The 27628-nt window shown below is 38.9% G+C and overlaps 1 protein-coding gene across 2 annotated transcripts in view; it reads right to left on the bottom strand.

The window, feature by feature from the left end:
• Nucleotides 1–260: 260 nt before the first annotated feature.
• LOC144651686 (glutathione synthetase-like) overlaps nt 261–27628 on the bottom strand; it is a 46752-nt gene continuing 19384 nt past the window's right edge. The window contains exons 10-16 of one of the 2 annotated variants that reach the window (XM_078511633.1): nt 18920–18989; nt 18637–18718; nt 16625–16808; nt 14315–14432; nt 7905–7994; nt 1013–1216; nt 261–731 (exon numbers count right to left, since the gene is read on the bottom strand). In XM_078511633.1, coding sequence (XP_078367759.1) covers nt 378–731; nt 1013–1216; nt 7905–7994; nt 14315–14432; nt 16625–16808; nt 18637–18718; nt 18920–18989 — 1102 coding nt within the window. In that variant the 3' untranslated portion in view covers nt 261–377. Of the gene's footprint in view, nt 732–1012; nt 1217–6315; nt 7212–7904; nt 7995–14314; nt 14433–16624; nt 16809–18636; nt 18719–18919; nt 18990–27628 lie in introns of those variants that run through there. The other variant, XM_078511634.1, reaches the window with a different exon arrangement.

Raw genomic sequence — 27628 nt, forward strand, 5'->3', positions numbered from 1 at the left:
TTTTTTTTCGCGATCCGTAAAAGGCTTTTTCCCTCGTGAATCATAAAATGGCTATGTTTTTTGCGTGAAACGTGATTGAGGGTGGTAAAGGGTTTTCGTGATCTGTGAAAGGTCTTTTTTCCTCGTGACTCGTGAAATGGCTATTATATTTTTCATGAAACGCGATTTAGGCCCCCTTTACCACCCTCAGTTATTACATGAACGTGTTTTTATCAATTGTTATTTACCTCAGTCGCCAAAGAAGTACAGCAACAAAAATATACGTTTTCAAATTTTAATTAGACCAGACTGAAGAAAAACAACAATTACAGTAACAAAAGGCAGGGCATTTTCATCGTTTAATTGTCTGGTCTTCTCAATGATTTGTGTCAAATCATTTACTGCTGGGGAGCGGGTACTTCTTCAACCACAATCCGGGACACTGAGTTCCAGCCAGAGTAAGCGTCTGCATTACCTAAACTTTTGCAGTTTCCCACGTTGAACCCAACACGCACTTGTCCCTTTGGGATGTTGTCACAGTAGCCTTCAATATGGCGGACTCGCATCGGCTCCTCCTTACTTACTTTATACAGGTACACAACTCCGTCAATAGGCATTGGGCCACTACACTCAGCGCCATTAAAGGTAAAGAACCAACGCTTGCAACAAGCCGTGCACCCGTATACGCGAAGAGCTCCAGAGTAGAACACACGCAGAGCCGTGTTGTCGTGCATCTTTTTAAAAACACAATCCTAAAGAAAAAGAATCGGGAATAGTTAGCCTGGATTTTTTAAAGGTGTCAGTGTATTTTTTCACTATCCAAGAAAATCTAGCTGACTCTTTTTAAAGCTCGTCAGCAACAAGCACCTACTAAAATATGAGTTAGAATTTTTACAAATTTTATTTATTTATTTATTTATTTATTTACAATCTGGCCGGTAACGAATTCGGTTTTTCTTCTGCTGGTACCTTTGACATCGTTCACGTAGAAGTGTTTTTAAAATCTTCGCGCTGTTCTGTCTAACTTCTTTACCTTTAATAATCCGTTGTCTCGTCCATCCCCGCTTCTCCAAACACACTGCTTCCAGTTGGAAGAGGCCTGGGTACCTCCCTTTTGACCTTTCAGCCCAGTCTCTCCTTTTTCTCCTTTGTCGCCCTTCGCTCCATCACGACCGTAAGGGCCTGGTAACCCAGGACTTCCGGGAATGCCAGGATGACCGTTTACCGCTGGGCAGGCCTGGAAACGAGAAGGCAAGAAAGAATTAAGAAAAGAGGATCAAAACTCACTGAAAGGGAATCATTTCACACAAATTTACTAAAATGAGGTTTTCATCAAACCTTCTGAGTCGAGTTGGCCACAACAGATAAAATATCAGTGGTGAATATCGTCAGCACAATCAACAATTGAGTCTTCATTGTCCACAAATCCTGCCGAGAATAAACACAGAAAACAGACTAATCACAAAACTGGCGTACTTTGCTTGCCATGCACAAACCGGGAAAAAAGTCGCAAGTTTGTTTTTTGCTTTCTTTCTTGTATCTAGTTATAATTATCGTTTCTTTCTGTCTCTCTGATTGATTCTAGCCAGAGCGAAAAAGTGGGTGCTCATAAGGTTTTCGGTGCTTTGTGTTCTGGGAGTATTGTTACTTGGTCCTTGTACCACGTCATCACTTTTCAAAAGATGTTTTTCATGATCAGCTGATAAAGTAAGACAAAGTCTTACAAAGAAACGAGCACGATGAGATGAATTGGGTCTGAGATGCATGCATTAAACCTACACGTACTCTAAAAATCGAATAATCCTACCATTGAAATTTTTGGTTTAAAATCTACAGGATGTACGATTTCCTCGACATTTTAATCGGGCAGAGACATTCAATTTCCAACGCACAAAAATGCGACTTAAGGACCAACCAAGCCTCAAAATAAAGTGGGCTAAAGAAAGCTAAAACACCAAAAGATCTCGAAATATTCTAATTTCTTCTAACGCCCCAAGCGAAATTATTTTTTCAAGTTAAAGTACTTTCCTCGAAGTGAAAGAGAATGCTAGTTTGCATGTTCAAGTGAGGTTTTTGAGAGTTTGGCGACGATCTCTTCAGCTAACGACCAGAAGAAGACATCTAAAGCATTTTATTGCTCATTTTGTAAAAATTCATCGGTTGTAGCATCCAGAGTTGGATGGGCGAGTTTTTCTTCTCATCGAAAATATCGAAACGCTCCGTGTTACGTTACCTTTGAAAGAACTCGGCGCTTTGGTTGTCTGAGAGGAAACAAAAAGCTAAATGGTTGGTGAAAAGAAAAAATCGACTGTTAGTCAATAGATATGATAAAGCATCAAGACGACAAAAAATAGTAATACAACTGAAAGCGTTTTTCTTCAATACTCACCGTTACAAAATGAAATGAAAATAACGTTTCCTTGTTCACCAAATGTTTTTTGTTTGTTCATCTGTTTGTTCAATGAGCTTCTCGTCAGAACAAGTTTGTAAAATAAGTGAGTTATTATTTTCATTCTAACGCACAACGTTATTGGCTCAAACGGTTTGTTCAGTGGTGGATTTGTCCAATAAGATAAGGTCTTTTATCCTTGTTTTGTTTTGTCCTGAGGTCACCTTGGTATAATTATATCTGTGTAATTTCGGCTGAACAAACCAAAATAATTGCAGAATACGCATATTTCACGCCCTATAGAACACTACAAGTGTTTATAGCCTGTGAAAGCACGCACGCTTTACAACCGTTTTTTTTACGTCGTTTGAAAACCCGCCTTCGCGGACTATGTTGTAGGTTGATTGTTTAAGTGGACACGAACGATTCAGTCTCTTTGTATTCAAAAATGCAAAACATAAATTCTTGCAGCTATTTATTTAAGCGAAATACATAAAACAGAGCTTTGTCTTTTATGTACATCTAATTATTATAATAATATTATCATTAATTGACCCCTAATCGGGTAAAATCATTCCTGATACTTCAAACCAAGTGATATGTAACGATGTGTTGGCATAAAAATATGGCTGTGTATATATATAAGTGCATGCCAACCTTGATATGCTACGTTACATTTCTGCAAGCAGATCAAAACTTTCTTCTATTCTTGTTGTTTTTCCTCTTCATTGCCGATTTTGATCTTAGGCTATATATAAGTTTCGGTTTGTGCACACGTACTGAATTTCCAATTTTTTACTGATTTTTTCAATGCTGAATATTTGAGTTCTTGGGTACTGAAATCGTTTGACAATTCGCAAGTAGATAATAAATATAGTCTGTGTTTGTCGGCTTTCGAAGAGAGCAACTGTAGAGAGAACAAAATTCTAGGATGAGTCCCATGGTGACTATCAAACCAAGAGGAAATGAACGAGTGCCTATAACAAGTACATGTTATCGTTACAGCATTTTTAACACAAACGCGAAACATGTTTACAAAATGGCAAAAGGTCCTTAGCCTTTGTTTTTAGATTTTACCCAGTGCATTTTTGACCATGTGTCGACTCCTTTTCTTGGCAGGTATTTATTACAAAGTAAAGTAAAATAAACTTAATTTAAGCAAGGTATATAGTTTTCTGACAGTTCACTGGGCTCCATCCAATGAGAATGATGTTCCTGTTTGCTTGTCTAAACGAACTAAAATCTATTTTTGAAATCTACGATGATCGGCATAATAATTGAAGTGAAGTCTGTCTTTTTGGCTATCATCTTGAATAAAAGGAAAGTAAACTCAAACCGTGTGCTTTTGTTTGGACTTCAGATTTATAGACACAACTGTACTGTCGTGAATTGTAATAAACGTCGTGAATTGTAATACCTGTCGTAAATTGTAATAACAGTTGTCGTGAATTGTAATAGCTGTCGTAAATTGTAATAACAATTGTCGTGATTTGTAATAACGCACCTATCGCAAATTGTAATAACACATTGCCGTATTTTGTAATACTCCGAGCTGTCGACGACAGCTCGGAGTATTACAAAACACGACAATGTGTTATTACAATTTACGACAGCCTGTCGTAAATTGTAATAACACATTGTCGTGTTTTGTAATAATCCTTTAATATGAGAATTAGCAATCATACAGAAATCTGGTTTTCGTTTTCTTTAGCTGGGGAAAAACAGTTAAAGATTTCGTGGTGTAAATTTATTCCTGCTTTGTATCGTCATAGTTATTCAACATTATTAGCTAACTACTCACCAGAATTGCGACAAATTTGCAGCAAAGCACGTTGTAAGGAAACGTGAAGTTACATTTGTTATTCCTCTAGTCAGTTTTTAACAAGTCATTGGTCTTCATTTTTGTGAGGGAAAAACCATCTAAACATATTGTCATGATATTTAGCTTGTCTTTTAAGTGTTGAGCCATTCCACCCTTTATCTCCCTTCGGTGTCGTCTGACCGACTTAAATTTTCACGTTAAAAAAAGTAAAACGAGCTATGAGGAAGATAATGACGTAGTCAAACACAACAGATTAATGGCATTTCTTAACACTCAATAGTAGTAATGGCGGTTCTTCTTTCTTTTCTCCGTGTTTTCGTTTGATTTTTACAACCACATCGACCTTGTCTTCCTCAATATTTATTGCCATCATATTGATTTTGTTTCCAGGCTCCACGGCAATGATGTTGTGGTATCAGACCACCCATTGTAATTCCGAACTCCTCCTATTTTCACAGTGATGTTCAATTAAATAATTTTGTTTGGATGGCTTTTTTATTTTATTTTGGCTGAAAGAATTGTCCGGTGAATAACCCTTTTAATAATATCATCGGCGGAGAAAGGTTGAAGCCAGATAACTGAAAAATAAATGTTGAAAAGGTAAAAACTAAGAAACAGCGAAGTTAACCTTTCCCACTCCGTGCCAACACTTCTGAGAGTGAGGGGCTGGGCAATGCAATTAAGTACTAATGAGGTACCATTTCTACCCTTTTATTTAGAAAAAAAAAACAAGCTGTGAACTTGAATTTTGTTTTGTATTTTCTTTCTTTTATCAAAATAATGCACATTTTTTTGAAAAAAAAAAAAAAAATAATAATAATAATTGCCGGAGCCTCTCACTAATTCCCTTCGATGTACGTCGCCAGAGTTTAGGGGGGTCCTTCATGGACTGGCACTAGTTACGAGCGCTAAATATTATGTTTTCAATGTAGTTTTTCTCGTTCCATGCAACAAATTCACCATAAAGCATTACCAAACGATCAAAAATGGCCTGCCAGGCTGCCATTAGAAACTGCTCTAGATCTGAAGTTAAGAATAGAGTGTGATAATACTGCTTATTACAAAACACGACAATGTGTTATTACAATTTACGACAGCTCGCAGTATTACAAATTACGGCAATGTGTTATTACAATTTGCGATAGGTGCATTATTACAATTTACGACAACTGTTATTACAATTTACGACAGGTATTACAATTCACGACAACTGTTATTACAATTTACGACAGGTATTACAATTCACGACGTTATTACAATTTACGACAGTACACACAACATTTGACTTTTGGCGCTTAACTAATTAAAAATTCACCACTGAACACGAAAATGTGCAAATGGCGTTATCCGCCAGTGAATATTTTTTAACCCTTTTAAAGACGAACTTGCTAGCTAATTGCTAAAATTCCTTCTTTAGGCGGAAAAGATCTCACTGACCAAGAACTTCATTGGATTTTAGATACTTGTTCTAGATTTAAATTTGGCAAGTTTAGTATTAAACTTACCAAGCGGAAGTATTTGCCGAGGCGGCCTTATCGTTGTTTGCTTGTGGGTTAGTCAGGCATTCAGGATAACGTGTTTTGCCGAGGTTCGTAAAGTGCGCGAGGGAACTTTGTTATATGCCTCGCAGTCTAGCCGCGCAGATTTTTGCTCCTGATTTCGACGTGATCCTCGTCTCGGGCGAAGTCCTTGAAGCCACCCGTCGTGTTCTGTCTAACATCTACTCAAAAGAGTAAGATTAATGAATCAATTCTGCTTGCATATATATGTAGCACCTTCCGTCGATGTTGAGAATGGGAACAGACATCAGGTTACTGTGATAAAGTCGCCTCTGGCAGTCTCTATCGCTCCATTTATGATCTTACCTTATACCCACCCGCCTGGTGGAATGTGAAATGAATAGACAGAAGAGAAGATTATTTCAGCCCTGCCGGCAGAGAACAAAAAGCTCCCCTTCTCCCTCCCCTATTATTCCCCCCCCCCCCGCCCCTCCACTGGCACACAGTCCACGAGAACGGTGAACAAAACTCGAAATCTAAAATCTCGCATTTAAGAGTTTTAATATTTTTAATATTTTAAAATCGGAAACTCAAATTTTGTATACCACCGGTTCTTGGTGTCTTTTTTTAGTCTCAGACTCTATAAACTAACACATTAAATTTCAGTTTAGTTACTGTCGAACTTCGTTTTGAACCGTTCTGAAAAGAGAGCCCGACATGTTGAGGCCACACGTTCAATGTCATTTTGCACGGCGATGCTTCACATGCTTGTACCATTTAACTGCATGTTTAATGCTAAAAGTGCCCAAGCCCAAATCTACACCTTTTACTGACAAATATAAGCTTTAGCCCTTCACTGATCCCCTGTCAAAAACAACACGCGAGTACAACGAACGCTGTCACGTCGCCGTTATGACGTCATGTTGCTTAGCAACATCCTTAACACAAACTGCGGACTCAGTTATGTCTTGCTGTTTGAGCTACTATGTGAGCGCGCTTTAATAAACTGTCATTCACCCCAGCCCCCAGAGAGGTACAAAACCCAGATTTTCTTTTTCAAATTTTAATAAGACCAAACTGGAGAAAACAACAATTACAGTGACGAACGGCAGGGCATTGTCATCGTGCAAAAGTCTGTTGTCTGTTTTTCTCAATGATTTTCGTGAAATCATTTACTGCTGCGGAGCGGGTACCTCTTCAACCACAATCCAGGGCACTGAGTTCCAGCCTGAATACGCATCTGCATTGCCGTAACCTGCGCAGTTCCCCACGTTGAACCCAACACGCACTCTCCCTTATAGATGTTCTCACAGTAGCCTTCAATATGGCGGACTCTTAGCGGCTGGTCATCACTAACTTGCATATAAAAAATTCCGTCAATAGGCATTGGGCCACTGCACTCAGCGCCATTGAAGGTAAAGAACCAACGCTTGCAACACCGAGAGCATCCTAAAATGTGAAGAGCTCCAGAGAAGAACACGCGCAGAGCCGTGTTGTCGTGCATCTTTTTAAAAAGACAATCCTAAAGAAAAAATTGGGTCTAATTAGCCGAAAAATTTAGTTTGTAATGTATAGTTACTATCTCAGATAGAATTGTTACAAATCAGGGCCGCATTCTCGATCAGAGTCCATGATCCTTCTGCTCTCGATCCCTGGCGCAGACCAGAAGGATCGTGGACTCTGGGGACGAAAATTATCAGGGCCGTAGCTAGTAACAGGCGAACCGTAACAGATTTTGCATTAGTAGTAAGTAAATAGACATAAAAGCAGTGTTTGTTTTCCTGATTTTGTCTAAAAATGGCATTTCTAGGATTCTATATTTCGAAATCTTACCCCCCCCCCCCCCCTAGCGGCTTGCGCCTTAGGCGCTTCACGAAATATTAGGGATTAGGATAGGACAAGCTGTTCTGTTTGTCTTCCCTGCCTTTATTAATCCAAAGTCTTGAGAATCTGAACTTCTCCAAACACACTGCTTCCAGTTGGAAGAGGCCTGGGTACCTCCTGTTTGAACCTTTTAGCCCAGTCTCTCCTTTTTCGCCCTTCGCTCCATCGCGACCGTATGGGCCTGGTAACCCAGGACTACCGGGAATGCCTGGGGGTCCTTGTACTACATGCACTGTACAATCCTGAACGAATATGGCAAGAAAAAGAAAAAAAAAAATTTTAAACGGAAGTGGAATAGTTTGTCACAAATACCAAAGGGGTTTCACCTGACCTTCTGAGTCGAGTTTACCACAGTAAATAAAATACCAGTGGTGAATAACGTCAACACAATCAACAATTGAGTCTTCATTGTCCACAAATCCTGCCGAGAATAAACAAGGAAAACAGACTAATCACAAAACTGGCACATTGTGACATGCATAAACCGAGAGAAAGTTGCTTTTTGTTCAGCCGCCAGCTTTTCTCTATTAGTGGACTCTGTCAAGAGTGAAAATTGTCAGTTTTCATCGCAGAACCCCGCCTCAATCTGGACTCCACTTTTTGGCCGAGGAAAATCAGTCAGTCAATTTCTTTCAATACGGTTACTCCTGGTTAATGCGAATATGCTAGGTATTTGGCGGCCCGTTTGTGGTAGAATTAAGGAATTAATGAGATTTCAGTGTAATAACATTTCGAGTTATCGTCACGCCACGCAATGCGTGGCGACCCAAATACAGTAGAATCCCGGTACCTCGAACTCGGATAACTCAAACACCTCCGCAATCTCGAGCTAAATCCCATTTCCTTTGGATTTGACACCACTTTTTATTCATTTTTACTCGGTTAACTCGAACTCGGATAACTCGAATTCCCCGCTAACTCGAACTAAATTTCGTTTCCCTTGATCAAAATTTACCCCGATAACTTGAATTCTGTTGGTTCTTGCAACTGGCCACGAATACCCATTTAACAATATCCTATCAGCTCTTCTTGTCGTGTAATCGGATTTAAAAACTAAACCTAACACTACAGCAACTTGATGTTTTTTCTCACAGTTTCTCATGCTTCTGGGAAGCAATTTTCCAATACACGAACTCAATGACACAAACCCCATTATAGGACGTCTGTTCTTTTTCACTTTTGTTTCCAGTACGACAATAATATTGGGCAACATGTTTATTGCTATCATGAATGATCACTTTGTCAGTTCGTGCGCGGAGAAAGGAGATGGTGTTGAACTTGCAGAATTCATAATCAATAGGATCCGGGAAACTTTATTTGGTCAGAAATCCAAAAGAACCCGAGCCTGGAACGAAAGCACGAACCACGAGCTTTTTGAGCCTGAAAAGATGGTGATCTTAATATGAGTCATACGTACATCCACAGTACTGTATTATCACAAGAACGTATAATCACGTTACAGTTTTTGACGAAATAAGTTTAATTGCACTGTACTGTATACTGAAATGCTAAAAAATCTGTTAACTATCAAGTATTAACATGGCAAATTGACTATTCAATCGATCCCGATAACTCGAAACCCAGTTAACTCGTTCAAGTTACCGGGGTTCTACTGTTAGTACCAATGGCTTTGTATGTGACGACAACTTGCTATACTTCTTTCTTTGGCTTTGAGCTTGCAGTACAGTTCTGACAGTTAATGTTCTTAGAAACGTTCTTTGGAACATAACGGGATAAGAATACTATTAAAGAAAACAGAACACTGCAGAACGGACTTAATGACTTGTTAAGACTATTAAGACAAACGGTTAAACGAAGCTAGACTCACTTTTGTTTTTGACTAAAATAAACTTTTACCATAAACCGCTCTTTTGATGTAAATTTGAGGCTATAAAACAATGGAAAAAAGAAAACATACCTATACTACTTCAAGAAAGAAGGACTTCTTGACGCTTGAATTTTTAGTGAGGAACTCTTCGGCTGACTCTTACCACCAGGGATCTTTTATTTATTCCCCCTGGTAAATAACATTCCTCATTGCCTAAAGAGCACCTATTCGCTTGAAATGAGGACCAAACAAGGTAGAAAAAAGGGTACTTATATCAGGATATATAATTGTGGAAATCATCCAAGGTTGTTGTTGTTACGCTTGAAAAGCTGCCAATGTTAATATGTCAAATCTTGTATGGTGTTTTCACAAATTTTGACCTTTACCTTAGAACGGTAAAGGATTTGTTTCAACGTGGTACAGATAATGTTTGGACATTCCCAGTAAACTTGTCTTTGTTTACAGGCTTATCTATAAAAAAAACTTACCCTGAATTACAGACGTCCCTCTCTAGTCGCCTTTTTCCTTCCCGGAAGCAGGCGACCAGAGAGGGATGTCTGAAGCTCAGGCTATAAACAAATATAATGGAAACAAATCCCACATTTTAGTACTCTGAGACCCGGGGGGGGGGGGGGGGTACTTAAAAAAGTTTTGTACGGGGAGGCTCCGCCCCGAGCTCTTACCCCTTACCCTTTTATATACCATTTGCCAGGAAATGTACCCCTTTCGTATACCTTTTAATGAAAAAATGTACCCCTTTTATATACCTGAAAGGCATGGTATAGACTTAAAACATGACGTTTTCTTGTCATTTTCAAGTAGCGCTTAATAAATTGAAATAATACAGCCATAAATTGCATCTGTTCGAAATATTTTAATTGAAGGCCCTGTCAAAAACCTAAATGGCAGATTTCCACACCCTTTCGTATACCTAAACTTGTGAAATCCCTACCCTTTTATATACCTGAAGCCTGAAAAAAGTACCCCTTTCGGGCGGAGCCTCCCCGTATAGGCCATTATAGGGAGTACCCCCCGGGATCTGAGAACTCTTTGTATGCGAAATAAGTTACCTGTTCCCGCTCACTTCAATTTTGGGTGGTTCAAGTTCGTTATCATAACTGAAGTGCGATGCAACGCTTAAACTATTTACCGCTGGGTCAAGTTATGCCAACTAATCAGCCATTTATTTTCTTAAATATCCGCTACAACTTGCAATACAGAACATCGTATCACTCAGCAGGCAAGTACTGAGAAGAAAACTATAGTCATCGACACAAAAATAACGCAAAAACCCGTAGTTTCCTTTTTCTCATCAAAGCTTGCCACTAAGTTTTTATCACGAAAGACCGTATTTGGGATTGGGAAAGCAATGAATAGATCTACCCATACTCACTGCATATATAATCCCGAGGGTCTGGGTTCTGGCGCCAGGTATGATCCTTTGCGGCCTTTCGAACATAAAAGCGAGGAAAGTGAAGAAGGGTAAAATTGATGACAGGTAAAAATTGGTGAAAAGTGGAAAAGTGATAAAAGGTCAGAAATGGAATGGAATGAGAATGTTCTTGTTTTGGTCTGGTCCGGACCGGACAGTTCACTTATCGCGCTCCCCGCGCGGGGGATTAAGAGGCGGTAAAAATTAGCCTAGCTTTTGAGTAAGCGATCGTTGTTGTGTTGAGTTCTTGCGCTGTTGAGAGTTTATTTTTCTATCATTTTCACCCTGGCATTTGTATTTCGGCGTACTTCAGTTGTGTTGTCAGCAGTCGCCTTCGATATTGCTTCAATAAAGTTCCTTTGATTATCATGTCATCAGTTGTCTTAATTTGTGTCGTCTCCTGGCTCGTTGTACGCCATGTTTTGTAGTTGTTTGGGCCTTGTTCCTCATACGTTTTAGTTCCTGTGGGTGGGGGGTAATAAGCGAATGTTTATCCAGGATAACCTTTCAGTACACATGCGTACCAGGGGTAGGCCCAGACAGATTGTGCTCGGCAACTTTTGAGCAACTTTTGGCGTTTGGAGCAACTTTTTCCAATTTTAGCAACCTTGAGGAACTTTTGGCTTTCTGAGCAACTTTGTATTGACATGCCTAATAAGAATCACAAAAATTAACATGTGGTTGAAATTTTGAAAAGGAAACATCTATTTCTGTAAAAACATTAATACTTTGCATACTAGCAGGGAACGGGTGTTGAGGAGGTGTTGAGAGGACATCATAAGCCCACCTCGTCCCCAGTTATTTTCGGTTCACTACCACTGCCTGGTCACCCAGGCTTTCTTGGCCTGGTTGCTCAGCGTCGACGTTGACATTGCTCAATAAGATGCAAGAGCATTTAATATATTTAGTTTTGTTCTGCAACTGTGCAAACCTTTTATAATATACATGTGCCCAAGATATACACTTCAGATTAATATATTGAACTTTCTTAAGTTCCAATTATCCAAAAAGAACAATGATTGATGATATTTAATAATATTTGTATGAAATATTGATATATTAAAGTAGCAACTTTTTGGGTTTTTGGGCAACACTTTGGCAACTTTTTGGCTTTAAAAAGAGCAACTTTTCATGATTTTACGAGCACAATCTGTCTAGGCCTAACCAGGGGGGTGGGGGGGGGAAGGTGACAGGTGACTCTATTGTTTCCAGTTGTTTATTCGTGACCGACTCATCACTGCCAGTATGACGTCACATGGCAACGCGCGAGCGATCCCTCGGTTTGGTCATGTGAGCGGGATTAAATCAGGAGTACGCCACAGCAGAGGTCCAGAAAGGCTTATCATTAGTGCTTATATCGCTATTGTTCGCTAATTTTTTCCCAGTAGTTAGGTTTGATGCCTTAACTTTCTGTGTGTATGATCTGTTTCTGTTTTTTAGCGCCCGTTATTCTGTAATTTGGCTATTATTTTTAACTCTTGAACGGGACAATAGGCCGGACCGCCATTTTGCTTTCGGGTCAAGCGAAGTCCATCAAAAACATCCACCTTTTCACCCAAACATTTTTCTCAAATCCGCTTCATAATAAGAGGTTTTACTCCTTGAATATTAATGTTTTATCTCCGGGGCCTTCCGTGTCGCTTGAGTTAGCCAAACTTCATGTCTTTCTGTTCGAGTGCAAAGGTATAATTTTTATCCAGAACATGTCAACAACGCCGATCGCTGCTTCGCGATCTCATGTAGACTTCTTTTTCCATATATTTTTATTCGCATTCATTGGCTTATTATAATGTACTTCTGTTGGTATCTGTGCAGTCCTGTTGTATTTTGTGGCTTTCCTTGCCGTAAGGACTCTTAAATTTCATTAATTGCATACCTCCTGAAAAAAAAATAAATGAAAAGAAAAGCTTACAACACGAGTCGGGCACCCATCCAAGTGTTAACCCCGCCCGGCAAGCCTTAACTTTGGCCAGCTTGAATTGAGCAAGCGCTTTCATTGTGGTTTGAACGAGGAAAAATGTGTTGTGCGAAAAAGACACGAGTTCAAATTCGTTGCCGCAAGACAAGTAGTAAAAAATTACCTATTAAAAAAGACTTGAGTAAAGTTATTCTGTGTTGTTTTCTATAATACCCAATGAAAGTTGCATTCGCTAACATCTCAGCATTATTTACTTGAGTAAATGAAGGAAGGTAACGGAGTAAAATGCCACATTCTTGACTCGTTTCTCGATTGACGCTTGCCCGCAATCTTTAATATCACTCATGCGAAGCGTGACGTCATACTGGCAGTGATAATTGAACCAATATTTTCCTTAGAGACACCTTCCCCCCCTGATGCGTACTGTTAACAATGGGGCCCTGCTAATTAAAAATTAAAAATTTAAAAAAGTATTAAATAAAATTACTAAATATATAATATATAATGAAAATTGTTTAAAAAGGGGATCATGCACTAAGTTAAAAAACTTAAAAAACTACAATAAAATATTACAAGTAAAAATCGTCCAACGCTTTCCTAAATAAAAGTCTAGAATTAATGTTTCTAAATTTCAAAGGTAAAGAATTAAAATTCGAGGCACCTTCGTTGGGTTCTCATACTCTGCCTTTGTTGACCTCAGGGGGGGTCCTTCTCTGTGCCTCATGATCAATGCTGGACCTGGTTCGGAGCCTGGGTCAACGAAGGGTTGGGTTCCCTTTTGTTTTCCCTGTTTCTTACCTCTGCCCGCTTTTTACTTTTCCCCTTAGGTTGCATCCTTTGCTTTTCGGGGAAAGTTGGGCGATGCAGTTACCGTCCGCGGGACAGTAGAGCCGTCTTGGTGTGAAATTTTTAAGGTAAACCCAGCCTTTCGTTGGACCCTTGGCTTCCCCGTCCATGGTGGCGAAGAATCTAGCTCTTGGGGTTTTGTGTAACCTTCGATTTCGAAATCCGGATGACTTTCAGGCACGATCATTGCATGCACCCCCGAAGATTTGGGAAAAATTGTAGTCTAATGTCAGCAATGAGCACGTCGACCTTATGGCCATAACTAACGAAGCGGTAAAAGTTGAACAATTCTTTACCCATTTTATTTTTAAACGACTCCTAGCATTTAAAGAGGTTTTTGATGGCAGCAAGAACGGGAGATTTGAATAAACACAACCTTATAAAGCCGTAGTAATAGTAAAGACAGTAAAGATACGATGCACGCCCTTTCTGGTTGAAAACGCCCTGTTTTACTGAACAAATCAAGACAATAAATGTTAAACTGCCATAAAGTTCGACGGGTATTCGATCGAACGCGAGAGAAATGTGGTAAGAAAGAACCGGTGGCGAGTGGTTTCATTTTTTTGCCGAACTGTCGTCAAACGAGGAGGACTACATGCTTACCACAATTTCTCAGACATTCAACTGACCCAGTGGAAAGTTTGGTTTCTGACCGTAGAAGAATCTAGCTTTAAATAAACGAACGAAGGAAAACGATGTGTTTGAGAATTGTTATACCAAGTACGGACTGCCATAAGCTCCCTCTCCATGCAAACTAATAACTTCCAACATGTTCCATGGTCTGCTTCTGACTAGGTAACCTCCCTCTTTGTTGACCAGTATTTCATCTCCGCGACTATAACGTAAAGACGTATGTTAAGGGGGGTCCTTCTTATCTACAGATCTAGAGCAGTGGCTAAGGAATTGCTAAAAATAGTTTTTGGTGGCAAGCCATTTTGGAGCGTTTGGTAATGCTAAACGGTGAATTTTTGGTGGGGAGAACACTTCCCTTAAAAAAATTGATATTGCGCGACCGTGCAAATAGTGCCAGTCCCAAACTGCGCATTAGAATTTTAAATCCCTTAAACTTGGGGGGGAGGTAGAGTTCCGATTTTTTTAAAAGGATTAGAGATAAAATAGCCTTCTTTAATCTCCTACGTGTGGAATTACTGTTTACATGTAAGAATTGAACGCTACTGAAGAAAGTATGAAAATACTGGTGTTTATTACGCTATTAGTCCGGCGGCTTAGCTCCTGAATTGTGCGATTTTTGATACAAGCACCAAACTTTGAAGGATTACAAGCATTCGCATACTAATCAATTCTTGATATAGTGCCAACGCCAATTTCTTATTTTCAGTTGGTAAACAGCAATGAAATTTTCAGCCGAGAGGCCCCCCTGCCCCTTCCCCACGAAGTATTTCTTCTTGTACTTTTATAAACCTTTTATTGTTGATTTTTTTTCATAAATACAGATATGAATGCTTTTAATTAGGCTTACAATTGTTATTTTTTACTATCTGTTTGATACCAATAATTTAATAGGAAATTATTGCATGGGAAAAGATTTTTCGTTCCCCGCCCTCTGCTCCCTCGCGTCTTTCGTTTTGTGCTAGCGTCCAGGTCTCTCGCGATCGGTGAACCGTTTCGCTAACAGAAGAAAAATAGGAAAATATAGGGCTGTGAACAGTCTAAATTACAGCATTTCATTCTAAATTTTGTACGTGCGACTTGGTATCACTACCTGGCATAATAGTATTTGTCTATAAACCAGGACAAACAAATATTTCACGAAATTTCATTGATTTTAACCCTATCCAGACCGGGAGAGGCGGAAAGTGCCCGCGCTGACTTTGAACGCTTATAACTTTTTCAAGATTCAACCAAACGCTACCAAACTTTGCGAATTTATCTAAAATTTATCTGGGAATAATTTGGTAGGGTAAGTTGTTGTGTCAGGAACTTGACGTCACCATGGCAACGGCATTTTGACAGGCATGTCTTCCCAATTTTGTAATTTTCGTGTTTCTATTAATGAAAAATAATTTTAATGCAATTATTTTCATCCTTTTACGGTTTTTAAGTACAGTTTTATTGATTTTGAGTACTTTGCAGTAATTTTGGGCGATTTTATGACGTTTTGGAAAAAATTCGAAATCCAAGATGGCGGATCCAAGATGGCGGCTGTTTTGACATTATGATGTAATTGTCACGTGATGTGAGGTCATCTTCCCACGTGACCTATACCAAAAGATAGGTGTTTGGACATACTATATATTTCGTAAGTTTCATTGTGATTGCTTAAATATTCTGGAAGTTACTGAGGTCTGAAAAGATCCAAAAAAGCCCGGTCTGAATAGGGTTAATAAATTAAGGTTTCCATGTAAACCGGTGTTTTTCGGGCTTGGCACTATATCTGAAAAAAATTCTGTTGGTGACCACTTTCATTGTGCCAAGTTTCATGCTTGTATCAAAAAGTGCACAATTCAACTAAAATTTTGAGCTAAGCCGCCGGACTATATAACTTTAATAATAATGAGAACCTGATTTCATAAAAACCATACGAAGCATTAAGCACGTGGGCGTTCTTTATCTGTTTGCCCGGGTTTTAATTTTCAGATCTATGCCCTTTAGTTTTAGGATTTTTTCTATTCCGGTCACGTGACTTGTCAAATATAGCCTTCATTTAAACTCTTGAAGGACATAGTTGCGCACAATTCTTATCTGTAGGACGTTTGGTTTCCAAAAGCTAGATGACGGTCAGAAAATCTTTTTTTAGCAACAAATTGGTAGTTAAGAAGGATACCCTGAAGCTACCTTTCTCGTAGAAAAAGCCTTTCTTTACTAGAGTTTAGAATATAGCCGCTGGAAAAACCATCTTCTAGTGAGTAGATGAAGAAAGGCGTCGCGGCTAGTAGCACGCGAGAATTTTTTCGCGCGATTAAAAAAGGAATTGCATTCTTACCCTGAGTAATTCCATAAAAGGAAATCAAACATCGGTTTTTATGTCATCTCTAATATCAATCTAACACTGTACCGCTTGGTTACCTGATAAAAATTCCAAAAACTCCCAGCTCCGAAATGCTTTCCACGGGCCTCATGGACTCCTGACGAACAATAATATTTTTGTTGATGGAAGCAGGCTGAATGCGGTCCATTAGAATGTACTGTGCACGGTTTTCAGGATTGCTTAGTAAAGTTCGACGGATATCTTCCCCATAGATTAGATTGCCTAATACAGAAAACAAAAAGTGATCAGATACACAGATCACAAAATTAGAAGTCTTCATTCAAGAGTGCGAGACTTCTGATCGTTTTCCCTTAACCCTATCCAGACCCGGGGGAGGCGGAAAGTGCCCGCGCTGACTTTGAACGCTAATAACTTTTTCAAGATTCAACAATCGCTGCCAATCTTTGCAAGTTTATCTAAAATTTATCTGGGAATAATCTGGTAGGATAGGTCGTTGTGTCAGGAACTTGACGTTACCACGGCAACGTCATTTTGACAGACCATTTTTTCCCAAATTTGTAATTTTTGTGATCCTATTAATAAAAAATATCTTTAATGCAGTTATTTTCACCTTTTTAGGGTTGTTTTTTGCACCGTTTTATTAATTTTGAGTACCGTATTTTCTCAATTAAACGCCCCCGGCGTTTATTTCAAACTTGGTTCCATGGACCCGGCGTTTATTTGAATGGTGCACTGTATTGGAGCAAAATGTTTATTAAAGAAGGGTTTTAAATCATTATTTGTGACATGAATGTAATTTGCCATCATACCTAAAGCATATTACACCTCAAATAAATGCCTGGAAGGCTTACTTACCACTCTAGCTCGGAGACCCGGCGTTTATTCGGGGCCCGGCGTTTAATCGAGAAAATACGGTACTTTTCAGTAATTTTGGGTGGTTTTCTGACGTTTTGGAAAACAATTGTAATCCAAGATGGCGGATCCCAAATTGAGGCTGTTTTGACATCATGATGTAATTGTCACTTGATGTGACGTCATAATCCCACGCGACATATATCAAAAGATAGATTTTTGGACATACTGTATATCCTTAAAGTTTCATTGTGATTGCTTAAATATTCTGTAAGTTACGGAAAGATCCGATCTGAAATTTAAAAGATCCAAAAAAGCCCGGTCTGAATAGGGTTAAAACAATGCAATGAATGTATTGGCATGTTGTGTTCTTAGGCAAGACTGACATAGAAAGACCTCCACAGTGCCTTTCTCCACCTTGGAATAAAAATTGGTTTCGCCGAATTGTTGTGGCACCTGACAAAATGCTTGTGGAGTAACTTGCGATGGACAAGCATCCCATCCAGGGGGAGTAGTAATACTGCTACTGCCTTAACGTTAACATTCCTGGAGTTAATCGCCAGCTACTAGCTATAGCTAGTACTTATCAGCTTTCTGGATCTTCTGATCCACTGACACATTAATAAAGATTTTACTTACTTACTTACTTTTTCCTTACTTAGATTGCAACAGACTTTCCTTTATAATTTCTAAAAGTTACGATTACTTAATTTTGGACTCAAATGCTCCATACTGTAGTCAGACCTGACGAGGCAAGATCTTGCTTGTGGGTTCTGGAGCGGGGGGGGGGGGGGGGGCGGGGGCATGTCCTCCAGAAAATTTTAAAATCTAGAAGCTATGAATCCCTTTTAGAGACATTTTTTCACGAGATATTTCTTGAAAAAAATCAATCTTGTTCAACTGGGGATTATTTTCCCTTCAAAACATATTTTGTTTTTAATTTTGGGTAAAAATTTAGACGAGGCAAGTGCTTCGTCTTGCCTCCTGCTAGTAACGGCCCTGTTAAAAATCCTCGGCTTCACCAAAACAGCTGGACAGCCTTCCACCAGTTGGAATTCGTAATCAAATTCATATTCGAATTCCCCTCGCAACAGATAATTGCCAATGAATTTCAATTTACCCCAATAAGCAATGCAATGCTAAACACACGGACTCGTCAAAACATAAGTTAGCTGTTTTCACGAACTACTCATAATTACATCCAAGTGGTTTGCACGTTTGGCTGTTGTTGACATACCTCCGCCTTCTCTCTGGGGCTTCAGAACAAACTTTTCTACCTTCTTAAGACAAAGCGTAACGTTGCGGTCTCCCACTGGGCCCTGAAAAGATGTATTTCTTATTACTCATGTGTAGCTCAACTACGTTACCTATTAAAGAGGGAAAACTGATTACACAAATGCAAAATCTCTGCTGGACTTTTGGTGTCACCCGGTGATCATTCTCGGCCGTGTAACAATTCTCAAAGCACTCACCAATGCGTTATTGCAATTGGGTGTATAAAGACAAGATATGCTTAATACCGGGTCAAGAGAATACAATCCAGTGAAAGTTCTTCTCACTCTGTCCACAGACTCCTTGTTGGGTATGAACCTGGAAAATGTAACATAACATCGTGTTTTCTAGTCAATAGGTCCGATAACGAGCCTGCTGTCTTGTTGGACATAGTAGGGCGCTTTCCATTCGACCAAAAATTCTGGTTTGAGTTTCCGAAAAATTCCAGTGGCAAATAGAACAGTATTTTCCAACTTTTCCTGTTGACTGCACGGAAGTCAAAACAAAATTTGCATATGGTAAGGTAGTGCGTCTTATATGAAAATTTCTACGGTGCATTAAAATAATGCACTAATGCCGGTTTCCTGCACATAGAACTCGATATTTTTGCAAATAAAAAGCATTCCGAGCTCTGAAAATAAACGCCATGAACGACATCGTAGCTACAAATACAGGAGCCTTTCAAATGGCACACTACAAGCAACGAAAACGTCGCCAACCCAAAAAGTTTAATGAGCAAAACAATGGCGTAGTCTGCACGCGCGTTATAGATATTTGTACATTTCTTTGCTGCCGCCTGCAAAACAACAACGAAAAAAAAAGAGTTCACCAAAATTTTTTATTTGGAGTTTCAAGAATGCTTCCTTAACACATGTAGCTGCTTTCAGCTGCACAAATCGCTAAATTTTCTGCGGAAGGAACTCAGGCTGAGTGTAAAATGGCAGCTTTTTCAAAAATTTCCGGAAAAGAGGACAACCTCGCAAGGTTGGGGGTTTTCGGTTGAATGGTTCGCATTTCGGAAAGTCAACACTTTCCGGATTTTCTGGAAACTTTCCGAGCAAATTTCTGTACCATTCGTCCTTGTTCCAAAATTTCCGGAATTTTTGGTCGAATGGAAAGCGCCCAGTGACTCTCCAACTTCAAAAGGATGAATGGGTACCCGGCCATGTTTGGAAAATCTGGCAAAATGCTGGGGTTACTTAACAGCTTTGGCATTAAACAGCGCAACTCAAGAAGAGTCAGCCTCTGCTAATCCGGCTTAGGATTGGAACATAGCGTATTCAGACCGCGGGCCTGAAGAAGAGGCAAAAGCGCCGAAACTTGGATTGTGTGTGGCGCATCCGAAAATGAATATTTGAAAAGGTATGGGACATCAAAAAATTGTTAATTGACTCGAACACCGAAGAAATGAATAGAAGGATGCTAAAATGAACTAACTAGTGTAAATCTACAGAAATAAACCTAACAGTGTCATTAACCCTTTTACGCTTTTTCTTCTAATTATCGTTCGCCGGCGAACGATGACTTTACATGCGCGCTATGAAAAATAATAAAGGCTTTTAAGTGCCATTGTCAGAGAAAGTGTTCCAGACCTTGGAAGTCGGGGTCAACCGATTTTCCTGAAACTTACTGCAGAAGTTGGCCTTGATGAGATATTCTAAAAGCCATTTGGGTTTGGTTTTCTGACTTTTACTTTCAAAGTTCCAGGGGTGGTCCCATATTGAGCCTTCAAATCATGAAAAATCCTGCTTTTGAAGGAGTAAGTTTGCACTTGTATAAAATCAAACACACAAAACCTTTTGACTAAATACTTGTAGGCTGTGATTCTACTATAAATGCTCTTTCATTTCATATATGCTGATTTGGCATAGAGGGTTCTGACAGTGTGAGGCATAACACGAAATTTGGCCAACTTTTGATGAGAAAACCACTACCCAAAATTGCCAAAATTTAGATGTTCATATTTTTTAACTGCCTAACTAGAAAAAAAGGACACTTATATCAGGAGTTATCCCAATGCATGTAGAACAAAATTCAGTTGAGAAAAATTTGGGCCGTGTAGTGTTTTAGTTCTTTAATGACCCATTTTGAAGCACACCCTGACCTAATTTGCATATTGTCAAAACCAAAAGTTTAACATCCATACTTATTTTATTTATTTTTTAACACTTTAATTTGCCTTGGCGAGGCTTAAAGTTCTTAGGAAAGCTATTATTAGCAGTAATAAGACGAGTAAACATAAATTTTGACTGTTAAAATTAGCAATAATTAGAAAATCAACACTGATGAAATCAGTTTGTTCTTCTCAAAAGCATGTTCCTTAAAATATAATGTGCATACAATAAATGGAGTCCGTATAAGGTCTACGTGATAGTTTACTATACTAATACACTTCTTTGAAACATATCCATGCTTAACTTGCCAAAACTTAACTTACCAAAGCGTATTAAACGCTCTTCAAGTACTTAAAGTAAGTTTCCATGTTTTTGAAAATCGTGCGGGTACAAACATCCTACGGCGTAATCGTACTTCCTGATGATCGTTACATTCTGCATTTGTTGACAGAATTCCTTTATAGTCCCTTACAATCAAATAACATTTCTGAAGCCGCTCAGTTCTTTGCCATTGCTGTTTCGGCTGCACACTGTCCATCCGCCATTTTGGATGTGGTCGCAAGAGAACTGGGTCGAGAGTCGCCTGACTAAAAACGTGTGGACTCAACCTACGCGTTTTACATTATGAAGTTTTCCTGTTCAGAGGTTTTTTTTCCAACAAAAGTCCTTTGCTCAACTTTAAAGAAAGAACTGATCGTGACACTCTTTCATTTTGGTCACATTTTATTAGACCTGGGTGGAACTTGACTGTTAAGCATATGACACGGGCCCCAAAATCAACTAGGTGGCCAACAGTGGCTCAAGAGTTTTTGTTTTTGTTTTTAGATTTATGTTGAATCGTATTCCTGGAACTTCCGCCTGTCATATCGTTAAAAATTAAAATTTCTACTGTTTTTTTTTTCGAGTTTAAAACTGACTTAATACACGTAATGATCATAATGGTGTGCCTCACCAAGCTAAGACAGCTAAATAAATTAACGATCGGCCAGAAGAACTAGTAAAAAAAGGTAAACGTCTGATTTTAGGGACAGTTTTAACTCTGGAAATTCGCAAAAAGCAGTACTGATTTGAATTTTTATTATATTGAAATGACAATCATGCTCATATAATGATGAGAAACAAGTAACAGCATGTATATTGTATATGGTGTAGATAAGAGCCATCAATCGACATCAAAGTGTTGTCACAGCTCTACAATGATGCACAAGACCGAAAACCAGTCCTAGTTGCAGTTGGCAAGAATAGCCACATTCGAATACATGCATGTCAATGGTGCGCTCACCATTTCCTTCAGCTTAGCAGTCAAAGTGACCTGACTGGTGAATTACAACAGAAAAACAACAACTCAGGTTAGATTTAGGAAACTACTGTAACCTTTTCTTCCAGACGAGTGCCAACCTTAAACGGAATTAACCTTCAACCATTGTCATGCTCCGTACCCAACGGCTACTGCGTATTTTCTCTGCTAGAACTGTTGATGAGCACGTTACAGTTCTTAAAAAAACAGTCTATATTACTTAACATTTTTTCCCTCACATCCCGCTATTACGGACTCTCGCTAATATGGACACTAAACGACGACGTCCCAAGCGTGTTGCTATAACGAGAGTTGACTCACGGTATTTATTATTATTTTTAGCACAACACGAGAATAATAGATCTTCAGGCCGGTCACGGTTTTGACCGCCATCTGGAAGGATATGCAACGCCGTCACAAATTACAGTGTCTTATGGGAATCTGATGGACTATCCGAAGGAGCCTAGCTTCTAGGCAAAATATTTAATCAAACAAATTTGAATGATGTAGCTGGGATATAAAGCGTTCAGTTACGTTTTTAATTTTCCATTAATTTCTGCGTTTAAATCCTCCCGGCTTGTTGCGTGGGTTCAGCGGGTAGAACTTAGGGCCTGTTTACATAGAAGGCGGGTTCCCCGGCTAACCGAGTTACCCGGCCAACCGAGCTACCCTGGGCGAGCCAACTTTCCATACGTTTCTTTAAAACACGCATCGAAGCGTTTACATGCAAGACGGGAAACCCGCCTTGCCGAGGCACTCGGTCTACTTGCCCGGGGCACCCTTCTAGGCGAGATAGCTTTTTGCCATGTAAACGGTTATGCCCGGGCTATCCCAGCTTGCCGGGATAAGTCTTCGCGCGTGTTGGCATAAAATTTATAAATTCTGGACCCAAACAGTGCTATTTGACCAAAATTAGATCAAATTAGTTTTATCTGTAGGCTGGAAAATTTTTCTTTGAGCAACAGCTAATTAATTCGAAATTTTCGTAGGAATGATTATCCTTACTCACGAAACAGCAAATTTAATTTCAATTTGGCGGCCAAAGACTGTTGAATTTCGATTGAATTCCCCCATAATTGGACGTAGTAAAGTTCTAAGAGCTTGCACATCAAAATAAAATAGGTTTAAAGACGGCTAGCCTTGATTATTTAGTAAATAATCATATTTTTCTTCAATCATTTGGAGCTACATGGTTTTCCCACGCTGTGACACGCTTTACTGACGCTGTCTCAACTCGGGTAGAAGGGCTGTGAATTCTGCATGTTAAGGCGGGCTATGTTTCATCCCTTCTAGCCGGGTAACTCGGTTAGCCGGGGCACCCTCTCTCCATGTAAACAGGCCCTTATAAGCAAACGCCATCGAATAGGCTCTTACCGATAGTGCTAGCACTTTTTTTGGCATTATTTGGCTTCGCGAGCATTTTTTTATACATTTTATCCCAAAAAGCACTGCTAGCATTATTTTGGATTTTCGACTGATTATTTGTATAATTTTGTGTTAAAAAGCACAATCTAACTTTTTTTATGGCGTCCAAAGCCTCCCAGAACCCAGATGCATTTTGCCCTCATTTTAGTCACAGGAGCCGAGGAGGCCTGAGGAATAGATTTGATAGGTCAGCGTTTTCCTTCTAAAAACCCAGTCCATCACACTCGATACAAGATGGCGTCATCCACGTTTTCATCGAGGAACAATGGAAGACAGCCAGCCAAGGCAAAAAAATGAAAAATGTTACTGAAAATCTGAAAAACGTAATATTCTATGTTTAAAAAAATCGGAAAAGAGAGAGCATTTTTATGTAAACCACGAGCACTTTTTAAAAAAAAATTAGCATTATTTTAGCACTTTTTTGGCAATAAACGAGCACTGCTTTAAGCATTTAATGCTTTTTTTACGAGCACTATCGGTAAGAGCCTACCATCGAATCTTGACAATGTGCGAGCCCTCGAGTCGTGCAAGCCATTGCCGTTTGCTTAAAAAGCACATCGGTTACTCTAATATAAGTGACATTACATTATGCGGATATGGTTAGCGTTTATATTAGGATTTGAGGACAGAAGGCACTACTATTGATTTTTCCTTCCTTCTTTCCCAGTGTCCCCGAGCGCTTTTGTTTTTCACTCCTCAGGCTCGCGCTAACTTTTCACCTCTCCCCATTTCCCAGCCCTTACAAAAAATTAAAGAAGAGGCCTCTGTGGAGGACAGAGTAAAGTTCATGCATGTTTAAGGCAGACACTGCCGTTTACGTACACTCCTCTTGATCAAGCAATCAGCCACGGGTTTTTTAGCCATTTTCCAATTACTTCCAAATTGAAGTTTGTCTAAAAATAATATTTTTTCTCACATAAAAAATGGCAACAGAGTAATTCTGCAAGTTATCAAAACCTGAGAAAAAACACAGATGTTTTTTTTAATGCCTGATTATGACGAAAAACTTTAAAAAATTGCCATTTTTTTCAACTGTGATGTAGTTCCTTTATACCCTATTGAAGTGTAATCTGCCGAAAAGAGAATATTTTAATGGCCCTCACTCGACACCAGAGATAAAACACGTGTTGATACTTGTTTCATTTCATTATAAGAATGATTTTAATAATCCATTTGGTTTGTGTCGCATTATCAATTGTTCCTCCCAGGCTAGGTCTCGGGGGCTAGGTCCAATAAAATGCGACCAAAATGAAAAAGTCTTAATATTATGTCAACAAGTTTATAACATAGCGTCAAAAGAGGCTAATTTGAAAACAAAAATAATTTTCTCAGTACATTTTAAAGGTATCTTAATGAGTTCTATGGAAGTTTCGTTTGAAAAACGTTGGGTCCACACGTTTTCAGCCAGGCGACTCTCGCCCCAGTTCTCTTGCGACCATATCCAAAATGGCGGATGAACAGCGTGCAACCAAAATAGCAAAACTATGGCATAATGGCGAGGAACTGAGCGGCTTCAGAAACGTTTCTTGATTGTAAGGGACTATTAAGGACTTCTGTTATCAAATGCAGAATGAAGCGATCATTGCGAAATACGATTTGGTCGTAGGATGTTTGTACTCGCACGATTTTCAAAGATATGGAAATTTACCTTTGCTATAAGAACGTTTAATACGCTTTGGTAAGTTAAGTTTTAGCAAGTTCAGCATGGATATGTTTCAAAGAAGTGTATTTATTAGTATAGTAAACTATTACGTAGACGTTATACGGACTCCTGTATTGTATGCACATTATATTTTAGGGAACAAGCTTTGGAGGGGAACAAACTGATTTTTTTCAGTATTGTGTTTTTTAATTTTTGCTAATTTTAACAGTCAAAATTTATGTTTACTCGCCTTATTACTGCTAATAATAGCTTTCCTAAGAACTTTAAGCCTCGCCAAGGCAAATTAAAGTGTTTAACAATAAATAAAATAAGTATGAATGTTAAACTTTTGGTTTTGACAATATGCAAATTAGGTCAGGGTGTGCTTCAAAATGGGTCATTAAAGAACTAAAACACTACACGGCCCAAATTTTTCTCAACTGAATTTTGTTCTACATGCATTGGGATAACTCCTGATATAAGTGTCCTTTTTTTCTAGTTAGGCAGTTAAAAAATATGAACATCTAAATTTTGGCAATTTTGGGTAGTGGTTTTCTCATCAAAAGTTGGCCAAATTTCGTGTTATGCCTCACACTGTCAGAACCCTCTATGCCAAATCAGCATATATGAAATGAAAGAGCATTTATAGTAGAATCACAGCCTACAAGTATTTAGTCAAAAGGTTTTGTGTGTTTGATTTTATACAAGTGCAAACTTACTCCTTCAAAAGCAGGATTTTTCATGATTTGAAGGCTCAATATGGGACCACCCCTGGAACTTTGAAAGTAAAAGTCAGAAAACCAAACCCAAATGGCTTTTAGAATATCTCATCAAGGCCAACTTCTGCAGTAAGTTTCAGGAAAATCGGTTGACCCCGACTTCCAAGGTCTGGAACACTTTCTCTGACAATGGCACTTAAGGGACGGACTATTAGAAAAGTGATGGGGAGGGTGGAGGAAAACCAAAAAAAAGTTCATGCAAGGGGAAATGCCAAGAAAACAAATTCGTGCAAAGGGGAAGGGAAAGAAAAAAATCATGCAGAAGGAAAGGCCCTTTTAAGTACTAAAAATACCTGTTATTTCACAGTTGATGAGATCAATTTTTCAACGAAATATATCATGGAGAATGCTGAAAATAGCATTTCCGAGCCTACAGATTTCAAAATTTTCTGGGGGAACATGCTCCTAGACCCCCCTACAGGCAGGTGTCTCCGGCGCTAACCCTCTAGTTTCATTAATAATGATAATATGATTATTTATTTAAATCGCGCAAATCAAACATACGTTTTCAAATGCGTATTACAAACATATTATTAAAATAAACTTACAATAGTACATAGAGGATATTACCCGGTGGCGAGAAGATATGAATTTTATGTTTGAGTGGCATATAAAACGATATCTCACGAGTGAGCGCCGCGACATCTTGTAAAATCCCAAATTAAACCTGCTTGTCGATGCTTGCTAACAACAAAACGACACATATGCATGAACACAAGTTCATTCAACAAAGTAGAAAAGGCGCGAATCGTGACGTCAATGAGCGATATGCCACTCGCTAGAGTGTCATATGGAAAATACGCCACTCGGGTCCCGGATGGAGTGGCGTATGGAATCTGCGAGTGGTTTAGTTCCCAGTAAAAACACTCTCCTCCATATAATAAACTAAATTACATTCAGCCCGGCCTCCCAACCAGCAAACTTTTTTCCCATATGCCGATGGTGATAGAAAATTGACTTTCTTGCCTACTGACTACTGTATAAAAACTGTGACACTAACATTTGTAAGACATTCGATATAAATTGCTGTGGCAAGTGTATGGGGTGAAGAAAAAGTATAAAATAACATTATACATGGCATCTGACTTTAGCCAGTCTTAATAAGTACTTTTTAAGAAATTTAACAATCAAAAATGGTTTAAACCTACGTACGAGTAACAACATATTTTCTAAATATATATTTAAAATATTTAGCAAACGATTAACAAAGAAGCATTTGTCTAAAAAAATTCGAGCAGAGGGTTTCACCAGCAAAAAAGGTTCCGCACAAGCAATGGGCGTAAAAAAGAATTCGTGCAAGTTGAAAATTCCCCACCCTTGCCATCACTTTTCTAATGGTCCATCCCTAAGTTGATCAAGTTAAAGCTATTGCTCTTTCGAAAGAGCTATAATATAGAAGAGACCTTATTCTTATTAAGAAGCGTTCTTATTCTCTTGATTGTGTAACCAGAAATAATTAATTTTCATAGGTTAAATATGACCAAAAATGCAAGTTTGTGACGTCACAATTCCATAGGGGTCACCAGTCAATAAAAAGCTCATCAGCTATGGAAATTTGCTATAAATAATGATAATTATTGCTCTGATGCTTTCAATTGTTTGTTATGCTATTAATGCCAGTGACAACAAGCCTTCTTAGAAAAGCCCACAAAAAAAAAACGGTAAAGGGTTAAAGCTGAGAATAAAACAGTGTAAAACAG

The sequence above is a fragment of the Oculina patagonica genome, chromosome 4, assembly GCF_052425735.1.
Source record: "Oculina patagonica isolate OP01 chromosome 4, crgOcupat, whole genome shotgun sequence".
In the NCBI taxonomy this organism is placed as follows: domain Eukaryota; kingdom Metazoa; phylum Cnidaria; class Anthozoa; order Scleractinia; family Oculinidae; genus Oculina; species Oculina patagonica.